The sequence below is a fragment of the Heloderma suspectum genome, chromosome 1 (genome assembly GCF_057233095.1).
Source record: "Heloderma suspectum isolate Gila_16-S chromosome 1, 16-S_ref, whole genome shotgun sequence".
NCBI classification, from domain to species: Eukaryota; Metazoa; Chordata; class Lepidosauria; order Squamata; family Helodermatidae; genus Heloderma; species Heloderma suspectum.
In genome coordinates, this window is record NC_139458.1 from 131,151,128 (window position 1) to 131,163,524 (window position 12,397).

Here is a 12,397-nt window from a genome sequence, read left to right on the forward strand (position 1 = left end):
TTTCCTGGGTCAAATACGTAGAAAATAGCAAGCACAAAGAAGGAAGTTGAGCCTCCATTCCACAGAGAATGGGGGGGGGGGAACACCAGTAAGACTGTTTCCTGCTATTTCAGTAGTTATTGAGACATAGACCTGGTTTGGATGACAGGACAACCGACCAGGGTGGGTTGTTGAGATGTTTGAACCCAATGCAGTTTCTGCAAGGTAGCTTATTTTTCACAAACAAGCCACCCTCAGAACCCAAGGCTTGTTGTTGGGTTGTTCAGGGTGGCTTGTTTTCAGGGTGGCTTGTCATGACATCTGAACCCAGCAGGGCAACTTCATCATGGGTTGTTGGGAATGGCTAGAGAGCCACCCAGCAAGAGCGTCAAAAACCCTTTCCACTCCTCATGAGCTTGCTAGTGCCACTGCTACCCTCTGTCATCCCTTGTCACTGCCCTCCACCTCATGCTACTAAAATTCAAGAAGACACTGGAGAGCATCCCAAACATGTTCACAACATTTTTTTCCTGGAAAAACATTTTTTTCCTGGAAATTGTTGCATAAGTGCACAGATGTGAAAGTCTGTTGCTATGAAATCTGCATAAGTTCCCCCTCAGCTTTACCATGAAATTTGTTCCATGAAATTTGCGTATTTTAAGCAATCTGCCTCACTACTCTGCCATGCAGTTTGCATAATTTCCCCAGCAGTTTTACTGCTATACCTTGAAATTTGCATATATTTACTGATCCCCTTCACTGCTCTGCCTTGAAATTTGCATATCTTTAGCGATCCACCTCACTGCTCTGTAACCCACATGTGTATCTGACAGCTAACAATGGAGACCAGTGGAGGGAAGCAACAAGCATGTAGGGGGATGGGAAGAGGAAAGTGGTTGGCAGCTGCAGGGGAAGGATCCTTTGGGGCGGGTGTGCTTACTTCAGGAGTAGGTGAGGGAGCCTTAACACAAAAACGGTTTTCACTAGCAAGGGAAGTGGGGAAGGAGAGGATGAAATTGACAAGAGGGGGATATCCTTATGCTTGGCTAAATAGCAGACAGGCAGTCTTATGCACTTGTGAAAAACTCCCAGTCCCCAAAACTGAATGTGTTACCACATTCATAAGGGCTCAGAAAATTAATTCCATTTGGTGATCTAATGTGTGTGTGTGTATGGGGGAGTTTTCCTCGTAAACTGACAACCCCAGTGGACCAATTGCAGAAAGGCTGTTGAAGTAGGGACTGAGGAAACGAAGGGTTCTCCTGCAAAGGTGCCTGGGATACATGCTGGGAGCTGGCAGGAGGACTGAGGGGACTGATGGGGAAAACAAGCCACCACAAGCCATAGAACACCTGATCGTCTGTCAGGTTAGTGAACGAAGAAGCAACACATGTTGGCTTATTCTCAGGGTGACTTAGCGTGACTCACCCATATCCTATGGGGAAATTCTGAGGGGTACATTTTGTGGGATTATTTAATTTGTTTTTATTTATTTTAAATTTTTTCATCCCACCTTTAAACATAAGCTACCAAGTTGGCTAACAAAAAAGTTAAAAACCATCAATTAAAACAGAAAGACAGCAATACTACAATAAAACAGCAGTATGAACAGAAATAAAAACAGCAACAGAGAGGGAAAAAACAGCAAAATCAGCAATATTAAAAGCTCAGGATAATAAAATTGTATTCACCAGGTAGTGAAAAGCTAACAGAATAGATATGAGCTAAATGTCTTCTGGGGAGAGTATTCCATAATCAGGGTGCCACCACCTAAAAGGCCTGTCTCATGTCACCTGAAGGTGGATGGCACTTAGGAGCACTCAGAGCAGGGACTCCAAAGAAAATCTTAAAGAACAAGCAGGTTCATATAAAAGAAGGTGATCCTGCAAATACCCTGCTTCCAAGCTAATACAAGATTTTATAAGTTAAAACCAGCACTTCCAATTGTGATTGGAAACAGTGAAGAACTTTTAATGTTAGCAAGTTCCAGTCAATAATTTGGCTCCATATTCTAAATTAACATTTCTGGGAAATTTTCAAGGACAGCCCACATACAACATGGATTAGAGGAATATGGCAGTGCATCATACTATAATATAGTAATTCCTCATGTTTTATACTAGAATATAAATCAACAATGTAACAGAAATGTTATGTCAATGGCCCTGCACTTTATAGCCCTGAACACCACAAAGAAATTCTCAAATGCCCAGCTCTTTTGATTAAACTCCTTTGAATTGCAGATAAAACCATTCTTGTTTCCAACATTGGAATCTGTGATGACCAGTCTGAAGGAAGGAAGGATTTGTGTTACATAAGTTATTATGGGATCCCAAGTTATTAGGATTCGAATTCTGAATTGTCCTTTCATGAAGGGTCTCCAATCCAGTGGAAGTTTCCTGTTATGGAAATATGGAGAGGCAGTTTTTGCTGATGCCCCTTATAGTGCCCAATACTACCTCCCATTTTGGACCAGAGGGTGCCCCAGTCCTCTGGAGTAGATTTATGGGGGGGGGCATAGGGGTTTGCAGGGGGAAGGGGGAACACACACACAAAAACCCTCCCCCTTCTGCAAATGGGAGCATACTATGCTCACAAACATAGCATGCTTCCAGATGAGTCTTTTATGGTGCCATCACCCTGCCTCATTCACAGAATTTTATGGGATGTGTGTGTGTCTGGATGATATGATCTTCCACTTGTAACCTTCCATCTTTTCCCACCACTTCTTCCATCTTTTCTCTTACTGCAGAATATTAGTTAAATAAGACAAAATAGCTGCACAATGCATTCTAATTAGTAGCGCTAGGAGCTGTCCATCTGGAAGTACCCTTAGGATCCAAGTCTATGTGTTTACTTTTTAAAAAACATTTATTATATATTTATAAATTAATAGTATATTTATATACTGTTTTCCAAAGGTCAAAATTCTGTATACTAATAGTGAACTTATTCCCTGAGGGTGGATCTTTACGAAGTCAACACAGCACCATCTGCACACAAGAGGAAGGTATCAGCAAGCTTGTGGGGAACTTTCAGGTTTGTAGAAGTACCAAACAAACAAACAAACAAACAACCCATCAGGAACCCTAATCCCCATCACCACCACCACCACAGAGCCCAATGGGTAGGCATGGAATACTGACTGTCTTTTGGAGGAAGGAATATAATGGAATGAAGTATTCTGAAATAGAGCATTGTTGGCTGGCAGGCACACTGAACAGAAGCACTCCACACTGCAACACTTTGTTGCAGGTCCTGCTTGTTTATGCTATTGAAGCAATAATTGGCTCAGTACATGTCAATTTGTGTGTGATCCTGCCCAGCATCTGATATGGCCAACTGAATATCCAGGGCCTGAGAAAACAGTGTTTGTTTGCTTATTTATTTTTATTTACAATTATTTTTAGGCCACCTTTAAGAATGAAACCCTTATATGCCACATGCATGACCCCTCTTACAACCATTGGCCTGTCTCATAGGATAGACTGTTGCCCATTACTTTATAGACCACCAAAGGAGCATATTTGCTTTCCTGTACTTAACCTTGTATACTGCTCCTGAAGTTATCACGCCTGCTCTGATGGATTAGGGCATGTCCTCTTCACTTTGTTAGTATTTTTTCATTCGCCATTCTCCCAGCCACGTTTTTGAGCATCATATGTCTGGTGCCACTGCCTCCAGCTTTCCCTGTGGAAGTGTCCCCTCTGATGAGGACTCTCAGTGCCTATTCCTGGGTGAATCTCTCCTAATGCTATACTTCTACAATGTTGAATAGGAAAATGTCACTCAACAAACCTCGAAGCATTCACAGTAATTCTTTAGGCATCCTGAACGCTTACAATTACATCCCTTATTATGTCTGGGTTTGATATCTCCTAGTTTCCCTTTTCCAATCTTCGGCAGGAAAGCTTCCGGGTTTCTGTCAAGGCAAGCCTAAAACAAAATATTTAATTTATATACAAGAACTATCATTCAAACGGAAGAAAAAGTACAGCTTACTTTACTTCGAAAATAGGCCCTTTCTAAGACATATTTTAATTATTTTTAAAGATTGCAATGGCTAAAAATTGTCTGCCTTATCTTTTAAAATTGACAGTTTAGTACTTGTGCAAAATGAAATCACAGACAATTTTCCATACCAACATATAGATCACAAGGGAGTTTCCAGAAGATGCTTTTATTGTGCAATTGCATTGTCTCATTCATGGAATTTTATGGGAGTTTCAGATGGTGACATCTTCCTTTGTAACGCCCCTGTGCTTTCCCATTGCTTCTTTCATCTTTTTACTTACCAGAAAAAATTAATTAAGGAATAAATGACGGAACAGCTGCACAGTGCCTTTTGACTGTTAGCACTAGCATCTGGAAGCACCCAAGACATTTCATATGCTATTCATAATTGCGCTAGAAGGACAAACTCGCTGAAATAGTAATTAAAAGATATCATTTCTAAATAACGTGTACAATCTTGACACAACAAAAACTTGCTGAATTGGCTAAATAATAGCTGAAATACATGGGTGTTTTTGTATTTTTCTATTTATCCTTACTTCTTTTTTATTCTGCTGAAAAGCTTTTTATTTCAAAAGGTTCATTAATTTAAGTATGGCTTTGAGGTATCTTTAAAGTATTCTATAAGGTATCCAAAACTGAGAGGCTTTTTCCTCTCAAAGAAAATATAGACTGTTTAACTGTAGCACCATTTCTACTTTTTCAAGCATTCACCTAGTAAAGTTAGCTTTGAATCACAGAATAATAGAATAGTAAGGTTGGAAGGAGCCTATAAGGCTGAGTCCAACACCCAACTCAATGGAGCTATCCAAGGCAAAGCATTCCTGACAGGTGGCTGTCCAGCCTCGTCTTGAATGCCTCCAGTGTGGGAGAGCCCACCACCTCCCTAGGTCATTGGTTCCATTGTCGTATTGCTCTGAAAGTCCGGATGTTTTTCCTGATGTTCATCCAGAATCTGGCTTCCTGTAACTTGGGCCCATTATTCCGTGTCCTGCACTCTGGGATGATCAAGAAGAGATCCTGGCCTTCCTCTCTGTGACAACTTTTCAAGTACTTGAAGAGCGCTATCATATCTCCCCTCAGTCTTCTCTTCTCAAGGCTAAACATGCCCAGTTCTTTCAGTCTCTCCTCATCGGGCTTTGTTTCCAGTCCCCTGATCATCTTTGCTGCCCTCCTCTGAACCCAGTTTGTCTGCATCCTTCTTAAAGTGTGGTGCCCAGAACTGGACACAGTACTTCAGATGAGGCCTAACCAGAGCTGAGTAGAGGGGAACTAGTAATTCATGTGATTTGGAAGCTATACTTCTATTAATGCAGCCTAAAATAGCATTGGCCTTTTTTGCAGCCACATCACATTGTTGGCTCATATTCAGCTTGTGATCTACAACAATTCCAAAATCCTTCTCACTTGTAGTATTGTTGAGCCAAGTATCACCTATTTTGTAACTGTGCATTTGGTTTCTTTTTCCTAGGTGCAGAACGTGGCATTTATCCCTGTTAAATTTCATTCTATTGTTTTCTGCCCAGCACTCCAGCCTATCAAGATCACTTTGAATTTTGTTTCTGTCTTCCAAAGTATTAGCTATCCCACCCAATTTTGTGTCATTCACAAACTTGATAAGCATTCCCTCCACCTCTCATACAAGTCATTAATAAAAATGTTGAAGAGCACTGGGCCCAAGACTGAGCCCTGTGGTACCCTGCTCGTTACTTCTCCTCAGTTTGAGAAGATCCCATTGATAAGCACACTTTGAGTCCGATTCTGTAGCCAAGTGTGGATCCACCTGATAGTTGTTTCATCTAGCCCCGTTTTTAGGGATGTCAGAGAATTCCGCCACGGATCTCGGTGAGGCCGAATGCCAGTGCATTCGGCCCCCCGAACTCCGTGACGGAACGGCCTGCCACCCCCTCGCCCCCCCGCGGATCCCCCCCGGGACGAGACTTATCTGGGGCAGATCTTCCGGGTGGTGGCGGCTCCAGCGGCAGCTGGTCTTCCAACCAGCTGCCGCCGCCGCCATTTCCAGTGTTGGGGAAAAAAAAAAAAGACGTGATAGGCTACATAAAGATTTACGTAGCCTATCATGGCTAGGTTTAAAACAACAACAACAACAACAACAACGTGATAGGCTACGTAAATCTTTACGTAGCCTATCACGTCTGACTTTAAAAAAAACCAACGCACATATGCAAATGGCGGCGGCTACATAGCTGACGCTATTTGCGTTCCCCCTTATTAAATGTTTACGTAGACTAAGACGGCCCAAAATAAGGAACGCAAATGGCGGCGACCATAGCCACCAACGTTTGCGTACGTGCGTTTTTGTTTTGTTTTTTAAGTCAGACGTGATAGGCTATGTAAAGATTTATGTAGCCTATCACGGCTGACTACAGGGACGCAAACGGCGGCGGCTATGGCCACCACCATTTGCGTCCCTGCTAGCCGGTGGCCGGATGTCCGGCTGCTGGTGGAGCCGGCTGGCAGCTCTGCAGAATCCCCGCAGAGCGGAGCTGGCTGGCGAGGCCTCGCCCCCCCCAGCGGAACCTGGCAGAGCCAGGTAAGGGCAATTTCGTACATCCCTACCCCTTTTAGCTGGTTTGCTAATCAGGATATCATGGGGCACTTTATCGAAAGCTTTGCTGAAGTCGAGGTATATTATGTTTCCCTCCTCCCAGCTGAGCAGAGCAGAGCAAGCTGCTCCAGCTGGTCTAGGGACTACAGAAGCAGGCAAGCTCCCAGAGAGCGAGCGAACAGACTGAGAAGACAGGGGGAGCAAACAGGAGTTGGCCAGGGGAGTTCGGCAGGGGAGGTCAAGGGGGAGGCCCCTAACATTTTTTTTAAAATTATTTTTATTTTTTATTTTAATTAACTTTTTTCCATTTATTTGTCTTGTAACACACACTTTCACACCAGTGGGACTCTGCTTTTAACCTCTACTGAGTAGAGGAGCAGGCACAGGCTAGTCTAGAACAATCACAAAGCTAGACACAAAAAGGGAAAAGAGGCTATGGAAGGACAAGACTCTCCAGTGGTGGTGACCTGCAAGGTGTGTGCAATGTTTGTTTTCTTGCCTGAGAACAAAATGGCCTACACCTGCAACAAGTGCAAGTTCATCACGCTGCTGGAGGAAAAAGTAAGTGGACTGGAGCGGCGACTGTCGACCCTCCGGGGAATAAGAGAACACGAAGAGTTCTTGGACAGAATGGGGGAACTACAGCAGCAAAGGGAAGACCAGAAGCTTGAAGAGCAACAGCAAGATGAGGCAGTGGGAAATGCTGAGGTGAAGAAAAATGGAATAGAGGATACTCCTTGGAAAAGGGTGACAGTTAGGAGAAGAACAACTAGACGCCACTCTGCACCAGTGGAAGCAGTGGAGCTGTGGAACCGATTCCAGGTACTTGTGGATGAGACTGGAGGACAGCCTGCAGAGGAAGAATCACAGGGGAACCTGCATGAGAGTGAGCAAGAGGCTAAAGGTCAGTCAAACAGAGGCGATGAAACCCAGGCCTACAAGAAGAAGAAGAGAAGAGTGGTAGTAGTGGGAAACTCCTTGCTGCGTGGGATCGAGACCCAAGTATGTTGCGAAGACCCATGGACTCGCCATGTATGTCGTCTCCCGGGAGGACGGATTAGAGACGTGACTGAAAGGTTGCCTGCACTCATAAAGCCCACTGACAGGTATCCCTTTCTTCTCATCCATGTGGGAACAAATGATACCGCCAAGCGGAGCTATGAAGAGATCACGTCAGACTTTGAAGCTTTGGGAAGGAAACTCAAGAACTTTGGGGCCCAGATAGTTTTCTCATCCATCCTTCCAGTAGTTAGAAGAGGGACAGAAAGGGAACGAAAAATACTCCGGAAGGTGGTGCCGACGAGAGAGATTTGGATTCTGGGACCACGGGCTATACTGCCTGGAAGATGGGCTGTTGGCTAGGGATGGGTTGCACCTCACAAAGGATGGGAAGAATGTGTTTGGCCACAGCATGAAGAACTTCATCAGGAGGGCTTTAAACTGAATCCTATGGGGAAGGGAGATGTAATGTTGGGGGTAACAATGGACGTAGGCGCATGCACTGCAATGGAGAGAACAGCTCTGATAGCGCCCAATAATAGTCTTCAGACACATGTAGGAAGAAAGCCAGACTATGAAGCACATGGTCTTCGATGTCTATATACTAATGCCCAGAGTATGGGAAACAAACAGAACGAACTTGAACTCTTTCTTAATACAAGAGGGAAATTATGACCTGATAGGTATAACTGAGACTTGGTGGGATGACTCTCATGACTGGAATACAGCAATTGAAGGATATAACTTGTTCAAAAAGAACAGGAGGAACAGAAAGGGAGGTGGGGTTGCACTGTATGTGAAAAATGCATATCTCTGCACAGAAATACAGGAGGAGGAGCTTGGTAGCCCCATCGAGAGCATTTGGGTTGAAATAAATGGAGCAAAGAATAAAAGGAACCTGGTGGTTGGAGTCTACTACTGGCCACCCAATCAAGGAGAAGACAAGGATGAAACTTTTGAAAAGCAAATAGCCAATGTTTTAAGGAAGCATGATGTAGTAGTAATGGAGGACTTCAATTTCCCCAATATTTGTTGGGAGACAAATTCAGCAAAACATGGCCCCTCCAGGAAATTCCTGACTTGTGTGGCGGATAACTTCCTCCTACAGAAAGTAGAGGAAGGAACTAGAGGATCGGCTATCCTTGACTTGATCCTAACCAACAGAGATGACTTAGTGGATAAAGTAGCAGTTACAGGAACTCTGGGGGAAAGCGACCATGTTGTACTTGAGTTCTTGGTTCTAAGGGAAGCAAGAGCCAAGTGTAGTCAAACGCGTACCCTGGATTTTAGGAAAGCTGATTTTCATAAACTCAGAACAATGATCAGTAAGGGTCCCATGGCAAGCGATGCTAGCAAGAAAAGGAGACCAAGATGGGTGGGAGCTTTTAAAAAAGGAAATTCTCAAGGCACAATCACAAGCAATTCCAACAAGAAGAAAAGGTGGAAGACAACAGAAGAAGCCAATGTGGCTTCACAAAAAGCTTAGGGATGACCTGAAAACAAAAAAGGACACATATAGGAAGTGGAAAGAAGGCCAAGTAACAAAGGAAGAGTACAGGCAGATAGCACAGAATTGCAGAGATGGCGTCAGGAAGGCTAAAGCTGAGAATGAGCTGAGGTTAGCAAGGGATGTTAAAAACAACAAAAAGGCTTTCTTCAGCTACGTGCATAGTAAAAGGCAGAGGAAAGAAATGGTGGTTCAGCTATTAAATAAGGATGGCAAAACGATAACAGATGACAAAGAAAAGGCAGAGGTGCTCAATTCCTACTTTGGCTCAGTCTGAAGGGGTAGGATTGCAGCTTGAGATTGACAGGCATATGGTCAAGGAACACCTCATTACTTTGAATGAGTTCAATTCTCCAGGGCCAGATGAACTGCATCCTAGAGTCATAAAGGAACTGGCAGAAGAACTCTCAGAACCGCTGTCTATTCTCTTTGAGAATTCATGGAGGACAGGGGAAGTGCCAGATGACTGGAGGAGGGCTAACGTTGTCCCTATCTTCAAAAAGGGTAAAAAGGAGGAACCTGGGAACTACAGACCAGTCATTCTGACATCAATCCCTGGGAAAATTCTGGAGCAGATCATAAAGCAATCCATCTGGAAGCACCTTGACAACAATGCCGTGATTACTCGAAGCCAACATGGATTTGTCAAAAACAAGTCCTGCCAGAGGAATCTGATCTCATTTTTTGATCAAGTAACCTCCCTTGTAGACCGTGGGAATGCTGTGGACATCATATACCTCGACTTCAGCAAAGCTTTCGACAAAGTGCCCCATGATATCCTGATGAGCAAACTAGCTCAAAGTGGGCTAGATGAAACAACGGTCCGGTGGATCCACAGTTGGCTACAGAATCGGACTCAAAGAGTGGTTATCAATGGGACCTTCTCAAACTGGGGAGAGGTAACGAGTGGGGTACCTCAGGGCTCGGTCCTGGGCCCAGTGCTCTTCAACATTTTTATTAATGACTTGGAGGAGGAGGTGCAGGGAATGCTGATCAAATTTGCAGATGACACAAAATTGGGAGGGATAGCTAATACTTTGGAAGACAGAAACAAAATTCAAAGTGATCTGGATAGACTGGAGCGCTGGGCAGAAAACAACAGAATGACATTTAATAGGGACAAATGCCAAGTTCTGCACCTAGGAAAAAGAAACCAAATGCACAGTTACAAGATGGGGGATACATGGCTCAACCATACTACAAGCGAGAAGGATCTTGGAATTGTTGTCGATCACAAGCTGAATGTGAGCCAACAATGTGATGTGGCTGCAAAAAAGGCAAATGCTATTTTGGGCTGCATTCATAGAAGCATCGCTTCCAAATCCCGGGAAGTACTAGTTCCCCTCTACTCAGCACTGGTTAGGCCTCATCTGGAGTACTATGTCCAGTTCTGGGCACCACACTTTAAGAAGGATGCAGACAAACTGGGGAGGGTTCAGAGGAGGGCAACAAAGATGATCAGGGGACTGGAAACAAAGCCCTACGAGGAGAGGCTGAAAGAACTGGGCATGTTTAGCCTTGAGAAGAGAAGACTGAGGGGAGATATGATAGCACTTTTCAAGTACTTGAAAGGTTGTCACAGAGAAGAAGGCCAGGATCTCTTCTTGATCATCCCAGAGTGCAGGACACGGAATAATGGGCTCAAGTTACAGGAAGCCAGATTCCAGCTGAACATCAGGAAAAACTTCCTGACTGTCAGAGCAATACGACAATGGAACCAATTACCTGGGGAGGTGGTGGGCTCTCCCACACTGGAGGCCTTCAAGATGAGGCTGGACAGCCATTTGTCAGGGATGCTCTGACTTGGATTCCTGCATTGAGTAGGGGGTTGGACTCGATGGCCTTGTAGGCCCCTTCCAACCCTACTATTCTATGAATCTATCTCTTCTATGTCCACAGCATTCCCACATTCCACAAGGGAGGTTGCCTGATCAAAAAATGAGATCAGATTAGTCTGGCAGGATTTGTTCTTGACAAATCCATGTTGGCTTTGAGCATGATTAGCTTGTGAACAGCTAATCACCATGTCATCTATGGTGACTAGGAATTGCCTCCAGGAGACCAAACAGAGATGATTTTGTAAACAGCAGTTGGCTGGATTCTTCTTTTTTTCTGTTAGAAACTTCTGTGGACTATTTAGTCTGGCCCAATATAGAACAGTTTTAAAAGACTCTGTCTTAAAAAGTGAATGAATATGTTTAACCATTTTGATTTTATTTTTTGGATTAAAGGATAAGGAAATGATTGGCAACAACATATGCATCCTTTTAAAATAACAGAGCAGCCTAACAAAACTAAAGAAAAGAATAAGCAATATATTTTGCATGTAGAAAGTAGAAAATAGAACATACTTGTATTACCTTAATTGCCTTAAAACGTTCTATTTCATGTTGTGGGTTGTTATAACAATTATTGCAATTGCAGTTACTGCAGAAATCACCATTGGCAAAACAATCACAGTATCTGTGTTTAACAAAGGCAACATATGACATATATTTACAGTGCATCATTTTCAGGCATCATTCATTTTTATCTACTAGGTTGAGAAGCACTAATGTTGGATCATGTCGGTATCTGTGAGACTATGACTTCATTTATGTGTATTACAATGTATCTCCCAAAAGGTGGGAGTTCTGAAGACTGCCACCACATATACACTTCCAGCAAACCACAATTCCTGCTAATTAGCTCTTGGATACAAACTTCATATGTAGCAGGACTGTATATAACCCTGTAAGCATTTGAAAATATGCTTTTGATATGGTTGTATTGATGGAGGATGGGTCAATTTTCCATAGTTTTCTCCACTATATATTTTCTACCTACCTTTTGGCCTAAATCAGTGCTCCATGTATATTTCTATTTAGTAATAGCAACCAGCACATCTGGGCCTGGGAAGAACTGTGCTACGGGATTCTTCTATGGGAGGTGCAGAATGGCCTCTCGTTCCAAATAATAGCCAATATGTATCCCCAGGAGCTATGGGGTGGGAAGCTGTCCATAAGACACAATAATATGTTATGGAGTTCATCTCCCACACAGGTAGCTGTACTGGAGATAGATCTTGCTACTGTTTTCCAGTATTTTATATCTTATATAATGCAAAAGTTATTATATAAGCTTCGTATGCTATATTTCAATACTTCCTGTGAGCCTTACACTGAAGATCCTTGGTAAAGAGAGCGAAAGAGAGATGGGAAGAGAGAAAGGAGACAGAGAAATTAATGAATGTCAAATAAGCAGAGACTTATATAGTTTCAACATATATTTGACAGATAAAAACAATATGCAAGACTATTTTCACTATTACAATGTTGGAAGGAAGGAAG

General features: G+C 43.2%; 1 protein-coding gene across 1 annotated transcript in view; it reads right to left on the minus strand.

Moving 5' to 3' along the window:
* Positions 1 to 12,397, minus strand: part of TESMIN (testis expressed metallothionein like protein) — a 68,398-nt gene that overhangs the window by 2,843 nt on the left and 53,158 nt on the right. The window contains exons 10-11 of the mRNA XM_084852271.1: positions 11,429 to 11,531; positions 3,778 to 3,915 (exon numbers count right to left, since the gene is read on the minus strand). Of these exons, the coding sequence (XP_084708397.1) occupies positions 3,778 to 3,915; positions 11,429 to 11,531 (241 nt within the window). The remainder of the gene's footprint in view (positions 1 to 3,777; positions 3,916 to 11,428; positions 11,532 to 12,397) is intronic.